Source organism: Dermacentor andersoni, chromosome 3 (assembly GCF_023375885.2).
Source record: "Dermacentor andersoni chromosome 3, qqDerAnde1_hic_scaffold, whole genome shotgun sequence".
Lineage (NCBI taxonomy): Eukaryota > Metazoa > Arthropoda > Arachnida > Ixodida > Ixodidae > Dermacentor > Dermacentor andersoni.
This window is the reverse complement of record NC_092816.1, coordinates 41,258,580-41,284,063: the sequence shown is the minus strand read 5'-3', so window position 1 is coordinate 41,284,063 and position 25,484 is coordinate 41,258,580. Positions and strand designations below refer to the sequence as shown.

The 25,484-nt window shown below is 42.2% G+C and overlaps 1 protein-coding gene across 1 annotated transcript in view; it reads right to left on the bottom strand.

Moving 5' to 3' along the window:
- Positions 1-9,255: 9,255 nt before the first annotated feature.
- The window catches only part of Fbxo42 (F-box protein 42), a 35,999-nt gene continuing 19,770 nt past the window's right edge, over positions 9,256-25,484 (bottom strand). Inside the window, exons 11-12 of the mRNA XM_050167060.3 lie at positions 23,268-23,487; positions 9,256-18,383 (exon numbers count right to left, since the gene is read on the bottom strand). Of these exons, the coding sequence (XP_050023017.2) occupies positions 18,288-18,383; positions 23,268-23,487 (316 nt within the window). The 3' untranslated portion in view covers positions 9,256-18,287. The remainder of the gene's footprint in view (positions 18,384-23,267; positions 23,488-25,484) is intronic.

The following is a 25,484-nucleotide window of genomic DNA, read 5'->3' as shown; positions in this document are numbered from 1 at the left end:
CTGCACACATTAAACCTGGTAGTCGTTGCTCAACAACCTTTCCGCCTAACTGTACGACAGATTATACCCTAGATTGCTTCCTTGTAGCCTTCTTTCCATATTTATCAAATAAAGCATGAATAGCAGCGGTAATAGAGGACAACCTTGCTTTAATCCTTTGTGTACCTCGACAGTTGTTGTACTCTTCATTCCTTCCCATGTTATTTCAACATTATTTTCTCGATATATTTCCTGTAGGAAATCAATTACCTTACGACCGATACCTTCATCTTTTAATGTTCCACAGGAGTTCCCTGTTCACGATGTCGTATGCACCGCTTATGTCCAGGGAGGCTAAATACAGAGGTCTATTTTCCGCCTTAGCTATTTCTATGCATTGGGTAAGCACGAACAGGCTATCATCTAAGCACCTACCACTTCTGAACCCATTCTGAAGCTCTCCGAGTATTCTATTATTTTCTACCCATGACTGCATTTTTAAATTCACCACCTGCATCACTAGCCTATATATAAGTGATGTTATTGTAATTGGTCGGAAGGATCTTATGTTCGCCTTATCGCCTTTCCCTTTATAAATCAAATTAATTTTACTCTGTTTCCAGCTGTGCAGAATCTGCTTATTTGTTATGACTGCCTCCAATGCTTTTATCAGCGTTTCTCTGCTTCTTGGGCCAAGTTCATTAATTAACTTGATTGGAATCTCGTCTATCCCTGCGGACATGCATTTTGGAACATCTGCTTCCACCTTTTTCCAGTTAAGATTGGTCAGTTCTAAGCTGTTTTCTATTGTGCTATCCTGTGTTGCTCCCTCATTTGGGGCAATTACCCTATAGTCTTTCCTAAATGACTCAGCAATAACTGAACCAATGCAGTTCACAGCGGCATCTCCCTCTAAACATTTTCCCTCGGCATCGTGAATCTGTTCCTGCTTTCTGTGATTCGCTTTACCAGAATTTTCTTGACCCCCCTTTAGTTGCATCGTGAACTTCAGAGAGCCAGCGATCAGAGGACTGCTTTATTTTAGCCTCAGAAAGCGGATGACAACGCCGCTCCGTTACTGAAGTGCACACTGTGCTTCAATGACACTCCACAGCGATTACTGAGTGACACCATATATATATATATATATATATATATATATATATATATATATATATTTTTAGAGCAACAGAGGTACAAACCTAGAAAATGCCTGGTTTCGTAAATCTGACCTTCGAACTCAGCCAAGGTCAAACTGGGACTTAGTCTACTGCTACCGGCGGCTGCTACATACGCGGTGTATGTAGCAGCTGTCGGTAGCTACATTGATTTGCGATCTGGACAAAGTGCGCTGATTGCTGGTAGCTTCGTAAGCACTGTGCTTTCGACGCTTAGTTCACATTGAAGCGAGACACAGCATGGTCAAATCGATAGCTGCTGCTGCCGCGCCGAGCAGTATCTGTGTGTAGTCTTGTAGTCACAGGATGGCGCTGTGCTCCATTCGGAGGGGTCGACAAGGGGCTTCTACTCGAGACCCGGGGTGGGTATTCTGGAGATTGTGATTTTGCGTCACACTGTCAAATTCACCATCCTGTCACCTCCGATTGGCCTACAGGGCTGTTACGGCACCTCCGATTGGTCCAAAACGCCGCCATTGCATAATACGAGAACACGGCGGAGCTTTGACAGTGTCCAGCTGAATAGCATTCTAATTTGCGTGGAATATGGGGAGTGGCAAAATTTTCCTAAAAAAGTTACTACAGGGAACCTCGGAGGTAGTGCGTACGTGAGCTGAATGTATTGCGGTTTAATTCACCTACGTCTGCGTTGATTGTGCATCGTACACAGACGTATTGCCTTCATAGGTATAAAAAAGCGAAATTCCTTTGTAGTTTAGAAAGATAAAGCGTAATAAACCGGGTAAACTGTATAAACTAAGATGCATTTCCGTGAAGCCCATTTGGGTTTCCTTGGTAGCTTCGTGCAGCATACGAGTGAATGGCAATTTTTCCTTTCATGAAGATCAAACTCATGCATACTACCATCATTCCCATGGCAGCTGAACGATGGCTGGACCAGAGTTCCCTCTGACAATTTTAGTAGGACACTCTACGGTGATTAGTGCCATTTCTTAAAGCCACACAAACTGATATCGAGTTAAGTTGCACATCACGCTTCTGCAAGAGCAAAACAGCCTTTCTTGACATAAACGTAAACCAGACAGGGTGAAAATAAATGAAAAAATCGCTGGTGGTGACACCACCTTAAGGTTCCTGCACTGGCTCGCCGCAGTGCCATGGATTTCGACAGTGTCTAATTGCTTATCCATAAACTTCATTTCATTTGTAACGAACCTAAGGGTCGTTCTAGCAAGGTTCGAGAACTTTTCCTGAGCCAGAACGGCCCAGATACGAGAAGTGATGAACAATGGTAGAACAAGGAATGTTCATGGAATGGAACAAGAAATGGAGCAGTGGCAGAACAAGCCAGCGTTTCGACCAAGAAAAACGGTGACAATAGACCTTGTCGAAACGTTGGCTTGAGCGAAACGGTTCGAGGAATTGGTTATCACTGTTTGGCATTGAATTTCCATCAACCTGTGGCGCCTTGTTTGGATTTTCAGATACAAGAAGATCGTAACGTCAAATCTGTAACGTCACGCTGACGTCGAGACGCTGTAGTTTAGCCATGAAATTTTTAATACAGGGAAGCCTGGTCTTCATTTTCTCCAGCAGTCATCAACATTTTTCAGTGAAATGAATGAGAATACACTTTTGAAAGACAACTTTATCGCTCTTGACTGATTCATTGTTGCTTTTCAGTATCACTTTAAGAAGTAAGAGTTTTCTGCAAAAAATTAATGGTGCATACTCTGGTGCTGCGATTGTTCAGATACCATGGAGACGATGTGTAGTGAGTGGATCTGCGTTAACCTTTGTACGTGTGGCTTCAGACAATCTTGTGGCACTATTCTTTACACTTTGTCTAAATATCCGAGCAAAACACAGTTTTCTAAACACGAAGACGCACAGTAAGTCTCTCCACACAAGGCACAATAACTGCGAATTGTTGGATTTATAACGCAATATTCTAATTGACCTTAAGAGAGAGAAGTGGAGCTGGGCAGGTCATGTAATGCGCAGGTTAGATAACCGGTAGACCATTAGGGTTACAGAATGGCTGCCAAGAGAAGGGAAGTGCAGTCGACGAGGACGACAGAAGACTAAGTGGGGTGGTGAAATTAATTTGCAGACACTAGTTGGAATCAGTTGGCGCAGGACAGGGGTAATTGGAGATCGCAGAGAGAGGCCTTCGTCCTGCTGTGGACATAAAATAGGCTGATGATGTTGATTTTGTCGAACACTATAAATTTGACAAAGCTGCTTGAAGCCAAAAGCGCGAAGATAACTTTACAGTGATAACTCGTCAAAGGTTTATTTGTTTCTGGATGATAAACACAACACTCCTGTATTCTTTCACTCGTTCTGCACTTATGAAGGCATGGCTTTCAAAAATGCAAAGAATTTTAAAAAAATAATAAAACTGCACCATTCATAAGCCATGGGAAGTAGGGACAATTTTCCTATTGCTATGTACTCCAATGCTACAGACAAAGGGACACACTACTACATAGTTGCAAATTTAGTCATTTTATTTGTATTTCGTTAGGATCTCTTACACACTTCAATGCACGAAATTTTATAGTTTGTGTGCACTTTTTGGAACTTTTTATATAATGACTTGTGTCAGAATGCAGTCATTATAAAGTTTCATCCCAGTAAATCGTTACAGGCCAGCGCAATCCCCGATGTATGTAATAATCAAGAAGGAAATAGGCAAAAAATTAGGAGGGAGCATCACGTGACACTTTTTACGGCTAGTCATTAAAAATAAAACAAAGGAATAACGGGAAAAGCACCCAATCACATGGCATCGTGTCGGGTTCGTCGAGTGCTTATCTGCTGTGACGTTCGGGAGTTGTAATGCGGGGCTAATCGTGCGGACACTCCGGAGCTAGTTTTGCCGCTGCAATGCCGATGATGTTCCCAGGCATCAATGCCTTTAATGTAGCTAACAGAAAGCGAGTGGCCAGTGGAAAATTTCCAGCCAACCACAAACCAAGTGGCAAATGGTATGCTGTTTCCAAGATTCGACGTGCAAAGTGTGCTTTGACAATCAGTGAAAGCAGGAAAACAACGGCGTCAAAGAAGGTTGCCTTGCGAAGGCCGACTGCCAGATGTCATGCTCACTCCTAATTTTTTTTTCTTTTCTTTACGTCAACACTCCAAGAAGCACATACATCAGCCTGGTTATGCACTCTTTAAAATGTTTGCAACTTTTGGGCTGTACTTTGGCCACGCGCCATTATGCTGTGTATGCTTGGGGCTTTCTGATAGGAAAATACTAAGCACGTACACCTGAAGAAATAAAATGCTCGCGAGAACCACGACCTCTTTCACTGCAGTGGTTGCCACCTAGCATAACATAATTAAGAGCATGCAAGCAGTCTTCGTAAAGAAAATTCTGGAACATATTGTCCATTATTTACAGCTCATAAGTCTGCAGTCATCCGTCCTAGCACCTCCACGAACAAATGTACCGTTATGGTGCAAAAGTACGCCCCAAAGGCTGCAAAACCATTTTAACATTGAAAACCATGCTAGGGTGTACAGGGACAGCCATAAAAAATGACAAATTGCATTCAGAGCAACATAGTTTCTAACACAAACATTTTGTTAGATCGTGACATGAACAAGCATAACGGGAGTCTGCACAATACCTAGAAGAGAACAAAAGCACAGGTAGATTTAGAAGTGGTGCTCAAAGGGCTAGCACGCACACACGCACACACACACACACACACACACAGTATGTCGAGCTACGAAAACAATCACTTGTGCATGTCCTATATAAGTCTTTGGGAAAACTGGCTTTTTCTTCTATACAGCATTCTTCATTGGCTGATTTAGCACACCGCCCTGCAACAAAGTCGCATTTGTACTGGCTACAAAGTGCATTTTAGAATAAATTTACTATAGTGAAAATGACATCCCAAAAGTGAAGCTGGACTTCTTGCCATCCTACGATAGGCATGAAAAAATATTAGCTTATAATGTAAATGCAGAAAGCAGTTTCTACGCACTTTTTGTGGGTTGGAGTTGGCTTATTTCACCTTGTGGATGTTTTTCGACGTGCCCCTTCGTGTAACTGGCTTTAGTTTAGAACTTGAATGCCTTGGCAAATTTTCTAGGGAACCATATCAATATTCTGCCAAAGGCTCTATTTCAGGCAGAAACAACAAGCTTTCATTTTTAAGTTGTCCTACAGTTTACACTCAACGAATAAGAACACTTGATCTGTGAGCGGAGTTCAGTTGGTGGGGCTCTCTTACAGAGGCGGTGTACAGGCAAGCACTGGCTCCACCTCTGCTGCTAAGAAGCTGCGGAGGCTGCCACTCCAGCAATTTGAAACCTTGCTGCAACCAACAGCCAGATACATCTTGCAGAGGCAGTAGGCAAGTGGCTTAACGAGGCAAAGCAAAAGGGGCCTCCTAACTGTAGCTTGCAAGTTTCCTGAGGAACTTTTGTCCAGAGATGACGATTTCAATATGGACGTGAGAAAGGAGGAAACGGGGCGAATGGCTCGGTATGTCATTACTCCTTGTCTGCAAAGGCAATCACCTCTGCAGACATTCTGTGGCTAGGCAGTGGTGTCAAACTTTTTTTTACCAGGGTGTAGCTCTGGGCATTCCGCCTTCAGCGAAAAGTTGCAAAGTGATGATGACGACTTGCTCTAAATTTTGTCTCTTCTATATCTAAATTGTTCCTGGATGACTTTCTTACTATTTCATCCCCCTTGGCATATAGGCTGTTTCAGCGAACACTTGAAAAAATTCTTACAGGTTCCGTGTGGCAGATAGCACAATTCTAGTTCGTGAGGTGATCACCGCTTGCAAAAAAAATTGAAATGCATAATCACATAATTAGCAAAAACGCTAATTAAAATCTTAATTACCTCATGACCCATATTGCAATTTACAAAGTGTAGCCGTGGAGTTCACTACGCGGATCCACTTGGAACGAATTCTCACGATGACATCAGTTTTGAGATATTAATTCCTGAATTTTGCAGACAGATGCATGTTCCAGTTACTTTCTTAACAAAACGTTGTTTTATGCAATCAAGCGCAAAAGTAACTGGAAGGCCAACATACTTCCCCGCAAAGATCGGGAATTAATATCTTGAAACTGGTGTCGTGTTGATAATTTGTTCCAAGTAGTTACGGTTTGCGAACCTCACGGCTAGAATTTGTAAATTGGGATATGGGCAATAAGGTAATTAGATAAAAAGTTCATTAGTGAATTTTTGTTATTTATTCGATTATGCATTTTAATTTCTTGCGCAAGTAATGTCGGCTTCTTCGAGTAGACCAGCTCATGAACTAGAATTGTTACCTGCCACAGGCCACTTTTAAAGACTTTTGAAAATGTTCGCTGAAACACACGGTATATTGGAGCGATGCACTGAACTAAGCCAAAGCGTCTTGAGAAATTTTACCGAGGCAATTTAATGGCTATTTACTTCATTAAAAGATATCGCTAGAAATTTTACAAAGGGACTACAAAAAGGCAAAGTTGCTCTTCGCCCGAAAAGGCAACTTGCTAAATTTAGCTAATTTCTCACTAAGTCACCATCACTGCTTACCAGAATAGTGGCTTGGAGATTACCCCTCTGCTTTTCACTCATTCAACCATACTTTGCATTCCCAAAGTGCCAACAACAGCCCAGTCGCTATGAAGAAAATATAAAGCTAGGCGACCCTAATCTTTGACTTGGGTGTCTCTTAGTGGCACTTGCACTTCGGCATTAGTGTTCTTTAGGTTAACTTTAGGCGAATGCAACACACGAAGCGAGCTCCGAGGCAACTGTTTTCCATTAATTAGCTGGTTAAATATCATGCCACCTCCTTCCGTCTGACATCATTACTTCCGCTTTCTACTTCCAGGTTTCCAGGAATTGCGCCCAAGTCGTGCTCATGTAGCGAGTCTCTTAAAGTCTACGATTCCGTGCTTTGGTGTGCGGAAATCAAGGATTTCTGATTAATTCTAATTATTCTAGACGCTTCAGTAACTCAACTTGTAAATAAATTTATGGTCTGAGATATATAATGAAACCCATGAATTTTGTAAGGTACTATATTTTTTCTATATTTTGATTTATTTTGAATTTAGTCCCCAGTCATCTCAGTGAGTTCTAATTAATTCCAATTATTTAAGACACTTCAGTACTCAACTTGTAACAACTTATGCTCTGATATCATATCTATAATGAAACCCATGAATTTTGCACTGCACCGTTTCTTTTTATGCTGATTTATTCTGAATTTCATTCCTGGTCACCTCAGTGATTTCTAATTAATTATAATTATTCCAGATACTTCAGTAACCCAACTTGTAACTGAACATATGCTCTGATATCATATGTATAACGAAACTGATGAATTTAGTACTGTACACTTTTCTTTCTTTTCTGATTTATTTTGCATTTCCTCCATGGTCGTCTCAGGAAGTGAACCTGAAGTTCTGCGCAAGAAACAAGAGTGTCACTCGATGCTCGTGCCACTAATAAAGTTCAAAGGAACGTGGAGACCAACGCAGGCCAAACAAGAGAAGCCTCAGCCTGAAGCCAACATTTCAACAATGGGGACAAATTACAAGCACTTAGAAATATGCTGAATAGAGCTAGCTGGTACTGAGCTAGTTTGTGTGCATCCATTCAGAAACAAGCACAAAGGCTAAGGTGCACATTTGATCAGGCATGAGGTCATGTTTGTGTCGTGTGCATATGCAGTCGTTCCTGGCATTCGTCTCACATGTGGACATGTATTTACGTAGGTCTGGCAGACAGAAGTCTGAACACGTGCCTACGGGACCATGAAAAATATCTGAGAGGTTTCACAGCCTCACATATGGTAACACATTGCCGGGACTATGCATGCAAATCATTGTTTCATGAAACCACAATTTTGCTTTGGCACAGCGATGTCATGCACCAAGAGATTACGGAAGCTTACTTTATGGACCAGAACGGTGATAAATGAATAAGCCAAGCTTCAAAACACAATTAGATAGTTAAACAGAACTTTCCGAACACAGATGGCAGTTGTGAGCGATGCGCTACTGTGAAGCGATGTGGCATACGTGTAAAGCACAGGCATGTGCTTGTATAATTGGTATTTTCTCAATGAAGAATAACTCCTTAGACAGTGCCCGTATTGTCTTCTTTTACCTTCCTTTGCTTTGTAGTTGTTTGGTTTACACTATGATAGGAAAATGTAGACAAATGCCCTACACTGGCTCCAGGCTAAGGCTTCCCTTACTCGCCCAGAGTTGACTGCAGTGCTTGGTTTCATTCAGAAGACCTCAACCAGTGTTTCCAGTGGACACTCACACATCTGTTCCCAAAACGTCAAAAGAAAGCAATGTTACCACATGACAGAGAAAGCGTGTTGTGCAGAAAATAGCTCACAAAGGGCTCTCTTTGCAAATTCATGCTACTTTCAGGCAGACTATAATTCTCCCTTTCACGAAGCATCCTCAACCTTCCCACGCTACTCATTTGCTTATTGAATGCTCTTGCACTTCCAAGTTGTCAATTAATTAGCTCTCGCTCTACTAGCTGAAGCTTCTTGGTTAGCATTACTGGCACGATGACTGCTAAAGTTAAGGCAGCAGCACTCCATTCAATCTTCACACCGGCATGAATTTTTCTTGAACTGGGAAGCCTTCCGAGAGGAGCCCGCTTAGGTTTGCCTTGTAGCATTCAAGCTAGTACTTTTGCGTGAAGGACAATTATTCCCTTTCACAAAACTTACTTCGTTTTGCACATTTCCACAGCACTTATTTGCTCATTCTATGTTGCTAAACTTCCACAGGCTTGCAATGTCACCTCTCAAGTAAAATACCAACAAGCACTATTATTTCATCACTTCAATCAACTCAACTTCACACTGGAAGTGAATCTCAGTGAAAGCAATGAAGGAAAAACATCCTGGCTGGCAGCCACCAACTCATGTTGTAGTAAGGATCAACAACAAGCACCACTATTTATAAAGTTCTGTGAACAACTGTAACTGAACTCGAGGTGCTAGCATCACGGGCTGTTACAAGGAGGTTTTAACTCGGGGCCAACTCTGATTACCCTATTCAGATACATGTGAATCCCAAAAATGCTCTTATTAGACACCACACCGATCTGAATGAAATTTGCTGCAAATATGAGAAAAAGCTACATTTTATTGACTGCACGAAGCAGAATTCTTATTTAGTACATCTTAGTTCATACAAGAATCACCAAAACTAGGCGAGTTAAAAAATGCTGAACCACAGAGTTTACAAATTGTTAACTGTACACTAAAAACAGATATCGCAGTCCCGTAACCTGCACTTAGAAGAGCACCTGAAGTGGACAAATTTGATGCACGAATTAACAGATCATATGAAATTGTTACAATGTTTATGAGTGTTTTACAAAAGTTCTACAGAAAAAATGGTAAATTTCAGTGCATTGTATAATACATCAATCTTGTTTGTTTTAGATGTCTCCACAGGTGCAGTGTGCAGTCTACAGATATGCAATATTGGTTTTTTTATTTTTGTGTGAGTTGAACAATCAGCTTAATGCTTCGGCATATCTACATTTAATTTAATGATTTTCAAAAATTTTTTTAATTTATGACCTAAATGCAAACCTGGCATGCAATACCGAGAACAGCAGAAGTGGCATGTAACAAAAAAAAATCCATATTTGATTCAAGAACCAAATTAACGGGTGAACACACCAGCTGCACCCAACGAGCCTTATCAGTATGCCTCGAGGTACTAATTAGAGACTGTGCTAACTATTTTTGCACAACGATTCAATTGTGTAACGCTGGTGACCTCAGCTCAGTTACAGATGTCTGACAGGAATAACTCATCAAGAGACCTAGCCATCACAAATGCTATTACATTAAGAGAGCATAGCCCATGGCCAGCTGAAATGGAACATATTCAGAGAAAGAACAACAGCAATGTTTGAGATAGCCTTAGAGCATAAGCAAGTAACTAACAGCACCCAAATGACCAATGCTGTGCTTGGCAATATTTTAAACCATGGCCTGGTAATAAGCGTGGAAGACATTCCTTTCACAAGCCTGTCACTTTTGTTTATGATGAGGCCAAGCTTTGAGCTGCAGCCATTTCACTATCACACTAATTTGTACAAGAATGCAAATAGCTGGATTTCATTTAAAATAAGCCCGAAATTATATTCAAAAGCATAACCAAAATCACTAAAACCTACTATTCTTCAATGACTGCAACAAAAAATAAATATTCAACACCAACACAGTAAGTTCTAGGAAAGCAGAACACGCAAACAAATTAGTACAACACAGTAATCCAGCATAGCTATGTCCCAAACAGATTCATTCCATTAATCTTTCCATTAAATCAAGGCAACATTGGATCAAAACAACAAAGGTGCAAAATAAGCTGCTAGCTGCCATTTCAAAACCCAATGATAATGCAAACTTTCACATTCACTTTCAACATATACGCACATATGAAGGGGCCCTGAAACACTTTCCTAACTAATCATAGAATTACATCACTATTAAATTAGGTCGGCCCACAAATCTCCTGCCGTAAAAATTTTGCAAATCCTTGAAGCACAAACGTAGTTAGACATAGTTTTCCAACTGATCAGCGGCTTGCCGTCTCGTTTCATTTTCACTGGCACGCTGGAAGCAGGAGTAATGCCCCGCTGGCCCCTCCCAAAGGTTGAACATGAGACAGCTTGCGGTGGCACCTTGTGGTGGCCGCTGTATCTACGCTACACTCGCAGCAGATGCAGCAACACGCAAGCGTCGTGTTTAGACCAACAGTGCAAATATGAAATGGTTTTTCTTTCTTTTTGAGATCGCAGACACGTATATTTTTCATTTAACTCAACTGAGCAATAAGTGTATTACTGAGAATGTTCTCGCGGTCACAAAATCAGTCTAGCTGTTGTGGGCCCAGCTGCTTGCAATGATGCTGCACGACGACATTGCGGAAGGAAGAGCAAGCGATTTTTCACTGTTTTGACGAGATTGTAAATTCCTTGCTGCATGCAGTGTAATAATATTTGACCCGCATGTTCACAGGAGCCTCATTAACACATTGGCAATGCTTTCTAACTATGTTCAAGAAGTGTTTCAGGGCTCCTTTAATGTGACATGTGGCTGAATGTCAGACATAATTGCTGTCAATACACTGTTACACATTCTTTTGTTACCTACTTAGGTATGCCTTTACTGTCGCTTGTAATACAGTTAAACCTCAATATAACAAAGTAATAATTCATAAAGATCATGATGTGGATCCCACACATTGTGGGAATTCGATTAATCAAAGCTTTCATTGTCGTTTGCAAGGAACACTGTTCTTGTTTAGGGACATTTTGCAAGTACAGAGCACGCGGCGAAGTTGGATACGTTTTCACTGGGAAACATCTCACTCAGCATAAATGAAAGGTACTCCAACACTGCAGATATGGCTACTTGAAATCAGAATGTACCGCATCCAATTCACACCAAAATTAACATATCCTGTGCGAAGCATTTCTCAAAGTACTCGCTTGCATATGTAAACGACACAGTCCACTTACACTGCTGTCTCAACACTGTGTATCAACGCTGAACCGCTTCTCGTTTATGCAAAAACGTACGCTCGTGTTCAAAGCCATATTCTCCTGCATAACAACACTGATCCATTTCGCATTTTTGGATTAAATGTTCACTGCATTCCTCGGTGTTTATCACCCTTGACGTGAAGGCAGAGCGCGATGCACCATGCTGCAAGAAACTGAAAGCCATGACTATTGAAGCACCCCAGCCGTTACTAGAGTTACTGCATAGGCTCCCTTTGTGGAGCCAGAGTTGCACCATGGTGCACCAACTAGGGCTCCAAAGTTATGTGGAAAAGCAACTCCCTGTACGTGTACGAGCCGCACGCGCACATACATGCCTGCAATGCTTTGTTTCTTTTTTTTTTTTTTTTGCAAGTACAAGTTCATCGCTTACCTCATTATTATGAGCCTAGATTTTATGCTGGTGTAACTTTTCATCTAATAATTACTGAAAATGTAGCGTGCGACGAACACATACACCAATGCCTGGTGGCAACGTCATGAGCCTTGCTGATTTCGATGCAAAGTATCAAATATAATGCTAAGCTTTCATAGATTAGCTCAAATATTTATTAGGCATGCATGTGATCACGGCTCACAACAGTGGAAAGACGCGAATGCGCCTACTTAAGCAACAGCACTGTTGCGCCCAACATTCCTTGCATGCAAGGTAAGGTAGCTAAATATGACCCAGGTGAATGATGCGAGAAATTGCATGCACTCGTACTTTGTTTGCATTGACCCTCATATTGAACGTTATGGGTCTCGTATGTAGCAGACAAATGCACTGACTAACGCTGCATGTGTTATGCTTATTGTACAAATAAAGTTTTCGTTCTGTATGTTGAATTGTGCAACTTCTGCAGCGCCATGCTTAGACAGAAAAAAAAGAAAAGGATTTTTTTTTATAACCGTTTCCTACTTCAAGAGCTGTCTGTGTGTAATGTGACATTGATTGATTCCTCAATTAAGCCAAGAAAACACCTGCAAACACGTCTTTCAGCCAGCACCATCGAGGAACATGCAACAAGAATAATAGAAGTGCCGCTGTTATTATTCCGATTTCACCGGTTCCTGTGGAGTGTTGGTGTGACCTGCAAAGTGTTGGCTTCTCCGCAATGCAGTGTAGCCCATTTTGACCACATAATGGCGCTCGGCAAATAGCGGCGCGCTAATAACAGTGCCGTAACTCTGGCTCCCTAAAGGGAGCCTATACAGGGACTCTAGCCGTGACAGCATTGTGGCACCATCTGTGGAGTCCTAGTGCACCAAAGAGGCAAGACTAATGGGTAGTACGGTAGTGTGCTTGCACCTACTTGGCAAGACAGCCATCACCTGCAAAGTTGGGGGTAAAGGAAAGGAAGAAGAGTGGGAAGTCTCGAAAGCATTGTGGTGCCATCTATGGGACCATAACATCACACAGAGGCATGACTAGCAGAGTGGGTGGTAGACTTGAGTATACTTGGCCAGACAGCAAAGCATAGCGGGAGAGGAGGCAAAAGGAGGAAAGTGGGAAGCCACGACAACACAGTAGTGCCATCTATGGGGTATTAGCATCACATAGAGGCAAGCCTAGTGGGTAGTGACCTAGTTGGTAGTGTGGCAGTCAGCAATGAGCTTGCGTCTACTGAGCCAGTAGTCACAAAGCGTGGAGAAGGGGCAAAGAAAGCTTCTCTTTAAAAATGGCACAGTATTTCGTAACAGCGAAATTTATTTACACAAAAATAGAGTATATTTTTGTGTAAGGGTTTCACCCCTAAATTTGAACGCAAATATTTGGCAGAGGCACCTAAGACTGCTTATGTGTGCAAGTGCGAAAGCATTGTCCCTTTCAGTCACGATGTCTCCACATGGAGACTCAACTTTCTTCATTGCCTTTTTCATCAAAATGCGAGGAAGTCACGCTGCACACTGGTGCGACTAATATTCAAGACACAAATAAATGTAGAAGAGTACGCATTTGGGCTGGTTGGTTCATGATTACGAGGGGTAAAACAGTTAACAGACACTTGGTTAAAACAGTAAAAACAGTAAACAGACACTTGGTTGTTAGTCAGCCCTGGTGCCTGTGTCCTTGTCCTCGTCCTGTTGTTTAGCGCTGTTTTACTGTTCACAAATAAATGTATTGAGCACCATCTGATATGAAGCAGCGAAACCCTACTGAAGATAAAAATGTGTCAAGGTGGATGTCTCCACGTTTTACGGGAGCTCCTGCGAGTCGCTGTCAAGATTTCTCTCTTGCCGCAGCCTCACTCATTCAGAACAGTTAAAAACCCGTTTTATGTAAAGAAAGAGCTACGATTTATGAATAACAGTTACTCAATACTCAGGGTTCTGTTACTGAATAGGTTTGACCCCGTTTTGATCTGTGTCTCCAGATGGAGACACCATGACTTACTCATTCTTTCTTTACCATGCTGGTGACCCATACACATCACGAAAAAATATAAACTACCAATGCTTTCATGAACTTGTTGCGCCATCTAGTTCACTGTCAAAGAATTAAATTGTCTTTTGAGCATTCTTTTCATTTTCGAGTGGAAGAAATATTTAAATGTAGGATGAAGATTGCCATAAACACAGTTCAATTGTGAAGATGCTAGACACTCTAGTTTTTGGACTATCGAGCAAACTACATTGGTCTGGCAATTATTTCGCACACCTCGAGTGGTTGTCTGGACATCAGTGACTCCTAGTTTGATGCCAGGTCAATAGAATTTTATTTGGGCAAAGCAAACCTGCCGAACCAGCCCAGGCTGTTCATTTTTGTACTTGAGAATTTTGTCTGCGCTACAATTTAACATTCTTTTTTTAGAGTATTTCTTCAAAAACTCATTTCAAGTCACTGTTCTTGCTCTAAACGCAAGGTACGTTGCAAAAGACCACTGGCTTCAGCAAGTCCAGTCGCCATTTCAGCAGCGGGGCAAGTAAAAGAAGTGTGCGACAAAAACCATGGTCTGCTGCCGAAAATACAATGTTTTCTTGCGCAGTGCAGCTTATTAGGACTGTTTCCTCCAGTATCACAACCTGTGAACTCGTTGCTGCAACATTTGCACAACCTTAAATAAATAATTTCCCTCCTTCCTGTAAGCTGCCAAAGCGTACTTGCGAAAAAAAAAAGCTAGTATTGTGTCACGATGTCTTCATATGAGGACGTGAAAAGAATTTGCATAACTGTCCTAGAGAGGTGAATTCTTTTTCTTCACACTCTGGACACTTAAAACATCAATACATGCCTGCAAGCTTTAAAAGTCTCCCTGGAAAATATCATAATTCATGACTGAAGGGGCGATTGTCGCTTTGGTGAAATGCTTTTTCCTGAGCACTCCTTGTCCATGCAAGCTCTCGTCTGCGTTGTAACTTCACCTCGGTAAGGCCAAATCGAAGTGCGTCTTAACATGCTCGCTTGCCCATGAGGACTTCATAACTCGAAGGACTGTTCCGCAGCGTTCAAATGGAGATTAATGCTTTTCAATCTATACACCCATGGCTGCGACATGGCATGTGCAATGATGCATGCACCAGGCACACCTTTAGTCAAGCAGAACCGTGGAGCCGCCGAGGCCCGTGTTCGATCCCCACCGAGACCGAAATGTGCCAAATTTTTTTTTTTTTCAAAGCCATTAATTTACTTTGTTGACAGGGACCTCCCTGAGAAATGTGACATCAATCCAAGCATTTTTTGACGTGTTTTTGCTCTTTGCGCTGTCGGACATTTTAGTACGATTATTCGGTCATGCAACCGACGACGGATTTTCGCATAATGGGGCACATAATGTTTCGCATTGATAGTGTTCGAGACAAAACAAATTCCATAAATTATTTGTGAATGGGCTGCACACCCCTTCGTAAGACGCATGCATCGTCAGCCAATGCCATGCAGCACGCACTGGGTTACCTCCACACAGTATCAACACGGCGCCTTCTACAATCGTTTTTGCACTTGACATTCTGTTGACAAGAAGCTAATTGACTTAAGCTTTGGCACCATAATCAAATTCATTTCCTAACGCCTTGTGGCTTGTCCAGTCGCATTTTCCAAATGCATTGCTTTTTGTAGACAGTAGTTGCTGCTACGCGCCACACACTAACGCCTTCTGTGCTTCATTGTGCTGAAAGCTTTTATGAATCCCATCATCATCATCATCAGCCTGGTTATGCCCACTGCAGGGCAAAGGCCTCTCCCATACTTCTCCAACTACCCCGGTCATGTACTAATTGTGGCCATGTTGTCCCTGCAAACTTCTTAACCTCATCCGCCCACCTAACTTTCTGCCGCCCTCTGCTATGCTTCCCTTCCCTTGGAATCCAGTCCGTAACCCTTAATGACCATCGGTTATCTTCCCTCCTCATTACATGTCCTGCCCATGCCCATTTCTTTTTCTTGATTTCAACTAAGATGTCATTAACTCGCGTTTGTTCCCTCACCCAATCTGCTCTTTTCTTATCCCTTAATGTTACACCCATCATTCTTCTTTCCATAGCTCGTTCCCATGCCACCTGAAATGTATGTGGGTATTTCTGGCTGCAACGTTCTGTTTGTGTTTCATGACAACCTCGGTAGTTTTTGTGCCAAGCCCACGTACAAGATTCGCTTCATGTTGCAGTGCACAGAGGTGTATCAGTCTCTGCTGTTTCTACGGCTGAATGTTTGAGGGAAGCTCAGCATCAATACAAAATTCTTGTTCAGGTGCCCCATGGCTTGCCCTGTAGCATTTTTCCCAGTGTACACACATTGAAAGCGAGTATATGTGCAATGTAAGTACATTGCTTTCTGTAGGCGACACCTGCCAGTGCACGCCACCCTGAATGTGCATGCATCACAAACGGATTCGGCACTTCATACGTATATTGTACACATTTGTGTAGCGAGCTTTTATTGCTCCCATGCCACCTAAACTATAACCAGGGTCTACTGGCTGAAACACTCCATCCATTTTTCATGCAAAAACCCCAGTAGGGCTTTTTTTTTCACTGCACAGCTTAAAGTGTGTAGCGATGTCTGAGGACTTCATTTTGTAACAGCAGACTTTCGGTAAACCCGACTCCAATCATTTCTGCGGCAGTCTCCATTTAATGCCTCAGTATCCCTTCACAGCAACAGGAAATCTTTGTTACAGTGAAATTGTGGATAAACTTACTTTGTTATACTGAAGCTAAATATACATGGTGTTCTATGAACATCAAATTAAGAAAATCAAAATTATTTGTTACGTCAACAATTTCATTACACTGAACTTTGTTACATCGAGGTTTGACTGTATCTGTATAACTGTAGCATTAAACGCAGCATTTTTTTTTCATCACCCAAAATGGCAAGTGACAGAGAGTTAACCAGAATTCTGAATAACAGGCTTACGAATAATACCAGCCAGTTTCGAAAAAGAATGAGAACAAAGATGCAGTGTAGTAGGTAATTTCACATAAATAGAAATCAGATGCTCAAATCTGAGCATGCACTGTACAACCATCATAATGTGAAGGATGCGTCAAAAACTGTAATGAGAGCACCTAGTAAGTGTGCTTACGTGGAAGAACAATGTGGCAACACACAGTAGCCCATGTTATATAGACACCCTGAAATCTGTGTTCAATGAGCAAAGAACTCAACTGAAGACTTTAGCGTTCAAGCTAGAAATCCACTCAGAAGCTTTACAATGGCATTTCACTCATCTGCAGCTGCCTTGATTGCAGGCTTCCACCTGCACAAGCTATTTAGGGCAATATACATTACAACATTGTGCGTATCGGATTACTGAACTGTGGTTGAACGTCGAACATGTAAGAGTCATCAACATTATGCACAATGCGAACCATAGGCGCACGAAAAAGACACATTTACACTGCACGACAGTACACAATGTTATGTGCACTATGTGTTGTCCTACATATCTCTGGTGTTTTCTTCGAGCTGCTCAGTTACATATTAAGGCTAACTAAGTAGCCCAAATTGTGGCATTGGTTATTTTGACTCCTCTCCAAATTTTACACATAATCACATGTACAGAAACATTCTACTTTCTGTTAGCTGCAATGGTTAGTTAGTATTAAAAAAAATCTGCATTGAAAAGCTGAGGAAATAATGCAATAAAATGAAATTTCAAGCAAAATTACAAATCAACTTCTATCTTTCTTTTATGCACCTCGCTCTCATGCTATTTGGAAAAATTTCTTCCTGCTATGAACACTTCCTTAAAAATATTTCGAAGCCTGACAAGTCTGCACAAGAGCTTTCTTAGCACACGTGCGGCAGTGTCTTCACAACTCGGATAGTTGCTTTCGTTTTTGCTTGACACAGCAAGCAGAGTTCTGCAAACCAGCCAAATAAAGGCCAGAAACTGCAAAACACATCGACAGTGCACGTGGAACAACAAAAACATCACATCTGCTTTTCGGCTCGCTCTCTGAAATGCAGAGCGCTGCGGGCGTTCACTGGAAACAGAAAACTGTGAACTAGCACAGCACGGTGCGTGGTGGGATGATGACCAGGACAAGAGGAACATTCCAGCAACTCCAACAACAAAAGTGCACGTGCAAGCCATCCAAGAAACCAGGCAACATTTGAGCCACTTCGGCAGGCGGCGCACATGAAGTGCTCATATGACGTCCCTCTTGGATGTGATGAAGTGCAGAGAGCTTGAGACGACCTCAGATGTGCCATCGGTGTCCTCCTGCCTGTTGACGAGGTCCTTCTGTGGATGTTCAAGCAAGCAAAGTATGTGTAATGTATATTCAATTTAAGTATGTTCACTGTGTTATTATTATTGTTTTTTCAATGCAGTATGAATGAAACCATTCTGTAGAATAATCGAACATTCAAGCGGGTCTGGCAAGACATTCAATGATGCACACAACTTACACATATCAACATCAAAAACTCTGTGACTTGCTTTCGTAATTTAGTTATGCAGTAACAACTACTCTCGTCAATAACCTTTCTGTATAGCTCACCATTATGAGAAGTGCTTTTGAACTTTAGGCAATTCTTTAGTTTTCGCTACAGTACCCAGCTTTGCCAGCCCAGCTGAACAATGAATGGGAACAAACAGTCAAACACTTAAAGGAGTACTGACAGAACCTTTTTGTATTGTCTTTATTACTTCATTGGGTAGTCCTTGACCCAGTAATTACATTATGGAGGCTCATTTCTTCAAGAAGCAGCACGGCTTCGGATGTGAAAAAAATTACTTAAAACATCACCGAAAGCTGTTGTGGTGGTCTTGTGGTAACAGATATCACTGATGCATACTTATAAACTGTGGTCGTGTTGCCTAAAGGCGAGTCGATTCAGCACTCAACTGGACAAGAAGGGACAGAGGGTCGTCCTGTGTTTCCAAGAGAAGTGAGCAATTGGAAGGGCTGTTTGGCAGCTTTCGCCAACACAGTCATTGTGTGCCCTTCAACTACCGCACCCTGCCATCTCTGATTTTGCCGACATAATAAGTCTTTTTCCCATTCGAAGCCACGCTGGGCTTGACACGAGTTTTGTACGGGTCGTACAAAAGGTGTTGCAATGATTCATATTTGGCACGCTTGAGAAAATAGACGCTTTGTACTGTAACTTTGGAGTCGACAATAGCTACCTAAAGAAGCAAAATAAGCGGGACACCAAATTTTCGTGCCAGTACTCCTTTAAGCATTGTCTGCCACAAACATTTCTCATATAAGAAAGGGAATGACAGGGAGGTAAAGACTTATTTATTTATTCGTGGGCCTCACAGCTTTGATTGGAGCATTACATGCGGGGGAAAACAAGGTATGATTAAAGGAGAAGCAATAGTCATTATACAAAACGACCTAGGCATGGCTAACATTGTATCATCGAGAAAATGCAGAAAATAACAGTTATAGAATAGTTAGCAAGGACTAGCATAAAGTAAACAAGTTGAGAAAAAAATAATGGAAATATAGCAGTCACCTCTGATCGAAATTTTACCGGGTCGCAGATGTTGACAGTGTCAGCAGGAAGACTACTACACTGTTCAATGACACGTGGGAGTGCTGATCAATTAAACACTTTTGTGCATCTGAAAGTGCATTGGCAATTGGCAATTATGCAGACGACACGAAGTATGAAGTGGCTGGGAAAGGGTAAGGTTATCTTACGAAGTAGCAAAGAAAGGTAATCTTTCTGTGCGAATCCAAAGAAGGAAATGAAAGAAAATACTTGACATTAAAAATACTGGATTGGCAGTTGTAGTTTTTGGCACTGGAACACACAGCACGGTTTTGAACGCTTCAAGTGAGTGGATTAGATAGTGTTGATGGAGTGACCATCCAGATTGGCAAAGCATATTCCAAGCGAGAACAAATAAATGTTTGATAGGCGAGTTTGCAGGTAGAAGAAGGGACTCCATGAAGTATCCTTTAACCCTTTCAAGGTCAATGAAGTAAATATACAGCGCCGCACATGAGACCAAAATAATCGATGCCGTATATCTACAGCGCCACCTGTACATTTAAAAAGCGCGCTAATTTCTTAACTTTTTCTTTCCTGGCATGTGCTGCCAGTATGCGAGAATACAAGGAATTTTTCTCTCTCACCTACCTCTCTCGGTTTTCGTTGCATGGTTTTGTTTGCTCTGACGTGTCTCTAAACTACCACTCTCACATTGGCACGCTGGCGAGCTGGCAGGCAGCGGTTTGTTTAGGTTTTGCTCCGCGGGCGGTTTTGGCTTCTTGCGCTCATAAAACTGATGGCTTTGTCGTTACTAATCACTCAAAGGGCGATCGCCTGTCACTCACTCGTTTTTTTGCTCACAGGGGTGCGCATACAAAGGATGCCGCCATGCATGCGTTTCCGTTCTTTTTTTTGTGAGAATCGCGAAAACTAATCGCCTCTGGTTGGCGATAAGATGAAGATTAGTCTAAGTTTGTCATACGTTTTGCTTTTCTGACGTGCACACAACCACACAGTTTTCTTGAGTGCGCTCACCTACGCAGTTCAATTACGCTACGGACGTAAATATTAGTGAAAGAGCAGGAACATTTGAGACTTGCGAAATATTTTCGTGTGTGGATTTTCTAAGCCTTGAACTATGTGTATAACAATGCATCAAATTTCTAATTATTATAGGTTTGTTTCCTTTTTTTATTGTTGTTATTCATGAATAAACAGTACATATATACCAACGCAAAATATTTTTTTCTCACTTTAGGGTCACCCTAGAAAAATTACAGTAAATTTTTTTGAAATAAGTCTGTCTGCAGAATTTAAATCTGCAATAAAAAAAATCGACCCTGAAAGGGTTAAGTATCCTTTAAGTACACTTCAAGTATCCAAGTATGCATGATGCCTGTGGACCAATTTTGTCTACATGAAGCTTTCAGGACAGAGTTGGTGTTAAAGATACACTGATGTATTTGTAGCATGTTTCACAGGATATGCAAGAGTTATTAAGCGAGTAGTTTAACACAGAATATGTGGCTGGCATGTGAAAATCACTTGATGCGACAAACAGTGGTCTAGCAAAGAATGTCCAATGTATCCAATATTTCGACAATGGGACTTGTCCATGTCAGGGCAAGAACACTGTTGCCTTGATGATGAGGAGTCTGCTTGTCAGAACAATGGCTCCAGCCTCAGATATCTTGTTTTTCTGATGATGAAAATGAGCCTCCTTATCGAAGCACTGACCTGAGATACACCTTGTTCAACCAGTGTTGAAAACAATCGTCAAAGGTGACAATGACATCAAGAGGAAGAAGAATAATGGGAACCAAGGGGTTCGATTTCTTTGTTTGTTACAATCCCACGAAGCCAACAGGCAATCAAGCCAGGGAAAGGATAGGGAAAATTAGCTGTTATTTTTAACTGAAATGTAGAAATAAAAAAAAAGGAAAAGACAACTTGCTGCAGTCGAATTCGCATGTTCCTCACTACGCATGGAATACCTTTGGTGTTGCTAGCACAGAAGAGCATGGCCTTCCAGACTGGAGGTGCAGTTTGGCCACCATCTATTTGTGTATGTGTTCTATATCTAGCCCTGTAAGTGGCACAGTTGACTTCCATTATTTCAACCCTGACAGGGACCAACAAAACTGATCAAATTATCCGGTGGGTCAATTTAAACAACATCCAGATGAAACACCAAAACACACCATTGATTCATTTGGCAGTATTTGTTCAGTTCTAACACACCCCCAAATCAAATGTGGGCCCACTTTTATCTGTTCAAAGTATAAAACTAACATATAAATGACATTGAAGCCCCTAAACAAAGTAGAAGTATAATGCGCACCAGATCTTTTAGGAAGAAAAATGGGCAAGGGTCTAATACCGCATTTGCACGATTCTAACATGCACCATTTTTTAAATAGAAGGTGCGTTCAAATTTGCACATGCACTACAATCGTAACCAATTCTAGTCAAAATCAAAAACGAAACCAATTCTTACTAAAAGAAAGCTCAATGCAAGCTGGCTTGCAACAATGCCATCGAATGGGTCGTCTGAAGAAAGCGACGCTCAGACACATCATAAGGTGGGCTTAGGGTACGTGCAATGCCCTCCCGCAGACTATGGTTGCGCAAACCTTCAACAAGTGTGGCATTTCTAATGCATTAAACGGTACAGAAGATGACTTTCTGTGGTCGGCAGACAGTGAAAAGGAGGTGTCGTTGGACTCCAATAGCAACTAGCCGCTAAGGTTCAGCTGTGCAGATGTCTGGTTGCCTTTGTATACATAAGATCATTTCAACACGGTACACATAGACTCAGGTTTCGTTACTTGATGCCCGCGTTAGAATTGGCACCAAGTTATTTTGGGAGGATATTTGGGCGGTGTAATAACTGCATGTTACAATTGGTGGCACAGTAGAATCGTCCAAATACAAGATGTGTTGTACAATGACAGCCAGTTCTCTTGAGTCAGCTTCGCCGCAATACAGCTGTGTTATGCGGCAGAGCACACAAATGCCACAAACAAGGTTTTGATTTCGAATTCGATTGCACTGCGCAGGAGATTTCCAGACCAATTTTCATTAAAACAAAAAAACTGGAAAAAAAGGTGCACATTATAATTCGATAATTAAGGAAGTCAAACATTGCGAGCTTCCCTTATTGCTTCAACATCTTCCTAGGGAAGGCTAAACACAGGCATTTCCGAGGGGAGATCACGTGTGTTCAATCAATTCACTGTTACCTACACTTCAACGAGACATGCTGCCACTAAAGGGAGCCACTAAGAGGGGCCGCTATTGGGGTCACTATAGGGGTCACTATAGGGGTCACTATAGGGGTCACTATAGGGGTCATGCAATTGTATGCTGGCTGGTCAAGTTAAATTATACAGTGAAGGACAATTTTTGGATGGAAATAACTAAAGTTTCAGCCCATAGAGATGCACCGGTGCCAACAGGGACCTTCGGTCGGGATCGAATTCACCCGCGTCAAATTAACAGAAGTCTACTGTATCACAAGGGGTCAAGAGAAGTATGCATATCATGCAGCGTGTAGGTGATGCATGTCGAAAGGACTAAACCTGCAACAAGCTGACAATCTTCTCCCTGCTCTTCCCAAGGCCTTACCCGCCGCAATAACAGAGCCTGGTTCATTACTACGAAGGTTCGTGCTCACCTGAATGCCACCGAAAAGGATCAGCTCCCCACGTCCAAGCACCAGCGAGTACAGGATCACCTCTTCAACCATGGAAGCAGTGCTAGTTGCAGCTGCTTGCGGCTGCAGTGGCAGCCACGATGCCTTGCCTTCCTGAGCCACCTGACTGACATCCAGCACGTACAGCCGCATGGGGCACACAGGCACAGTTGGCCGCCTCCGTGCTGGCAGAGACGATGCCCTGTGAAAAAGCAACCATTGGGTCTGTGTACATTAAAACAATCGCAGAGAGAAGAGCAAGCTGGGAGGCACAGCTGCCTGTTCTAGAAAGAACAACACATAGAAAAAAGGATAACTGAAGAACGGGATATATAAAGGGGAAGAGGAGAATGAATGAAGTGAGAGAATAAAAGAAAAAGGGTGGCTATAAAGTGAAGGAAATGGAAGTGGACACACTGAAGAAGACATGCGCCAGCCTCACACACAAGAGCATGCCACTCAATGCACAGGTGATGGTTCATAAAAACTTGTACACAATTAGTCCAAATCAGTGTGTTAAGACTATAATCAAAAAGCAAAAAAGTAAGGATCTACGCGGCGAGATGTTTGAGAACCACTGGTCTAGGCACTGTTCAACCTAGCTAATGGATATCAAAAAGAGGCTGAACATCATGCTCTTAATTTACTTCTTTTGTCTACACAAATTACACCACTTTGGGCAAGGCTGTATATGCAGTATTATTCAAAACACTGTAGCTAAAAGTGCCCATGTACCAAACAATGCAGCCGTCAGCTGCAACTGCTATGCACTTTACAAACTATCAACACATTTGTAAACCAAAGGGGTGCTTTGAGACAAATGTATACAGTTAAACCTCGATATAACGAATTTCAATATAAAGAAATTCTCGATATAATGAAGCAATTACCTTTTCATAACCTCTTGTCCATAGAACATCATGTATTCAGTACCCTCAATACAGCCAAACCCGGCTATATTGAACCCATTTACATCTAATTATCCTGTATATCGAACAATTTGTGAACATGGTATAGTTACTACGAGCATATATAACAAAAATTACGCCTACATCGAACAAAAATAGCAGCGACGCCCGATATATCGAACGTCAAGTGGCGCAAAAGTGACCCCAGAAGTTGGCTCTACCTCGCAGCGGCGGGGAAACCCGCCGACACATCACAAAAATGGTTTAGCCCAGCGGCGCAGCTACATCCACCCGCTCTCCCTACCGTGACCGCGTCGCATCGGTTAAGTCAGGGACAACCCCCCTGCAAAAATGATCCTGGCCCGCCCACAGCGCTTGCTCAGACAGGCAATCAGAGGCTCTTGTGCACTCGTCATGAAAGGTGGTGCAAGCAAGTCTGAGTTGCCTCGCTGCTTTTCTCATTTGTTATTTTGCACCTTGTGGGCCTTCTCCCACAGTGTTGCCATGATGGCTAGTGCGAAGCGCAATGAATTTGCCTTTCGCCATGAAGCTCGAAATCATAAATCGAGTTGAATGCAGTAAGAAGTCGGATGTTGCCATAGCGTACAAGATTCCGAGGTTCACTCTCAGCAATATCTTGAAGAATAAGGGGGAGATTAGGGATAAAGCGGACAAACGACATGGTGCCGTGGCGCCCAACGCGTACACACAGCCATGATGTCGAGGCAAGCCGTGTACAAGTAGTTCATCCGAAACTGCTTCAGACGTGCCAGTTTCTGCGTCAGTTCTGCGTGCCAGTTTCTCTGAAAATGCTTGTGAGTGTGATGAAGCCATTGCCGGTGCAACCGAAGTTTGGAGCGAGCTGTCACAATTTCCGGAAGCCATTGACGGATCAACGGTCGACGAGTTCGTGAGTGCGGTTGGTAGTGTCGCGACCACGAGAGAGCTTTGAAAACAGACTACATTGACAACATCGTACCAAACACAAGTGAAAGCAGGCACAATGAGGAAAGCAATGACGATCCTTTGCCCACATCTTCCGAGGTGATTGATGCACTTGCACTAGTCCAGCGCTCTGTGCGAATGTGGAAGGTTGCAGCTTCAGCTGCTCCAACTCCTTAGACAATGTGGAGACAAAGCGTGTGCTGTCAGAGGCAGCGAAGTTGCTCAAGCGGAAGAAGATACAGGACTATTTCATGCCAAACTAAGCTAGTTTCATCAATAAAGTGCTTTTATAAATGGTATGTGCTTTTATGACGTCCAATTATTCAGCAGGCTTATATCGAATCAT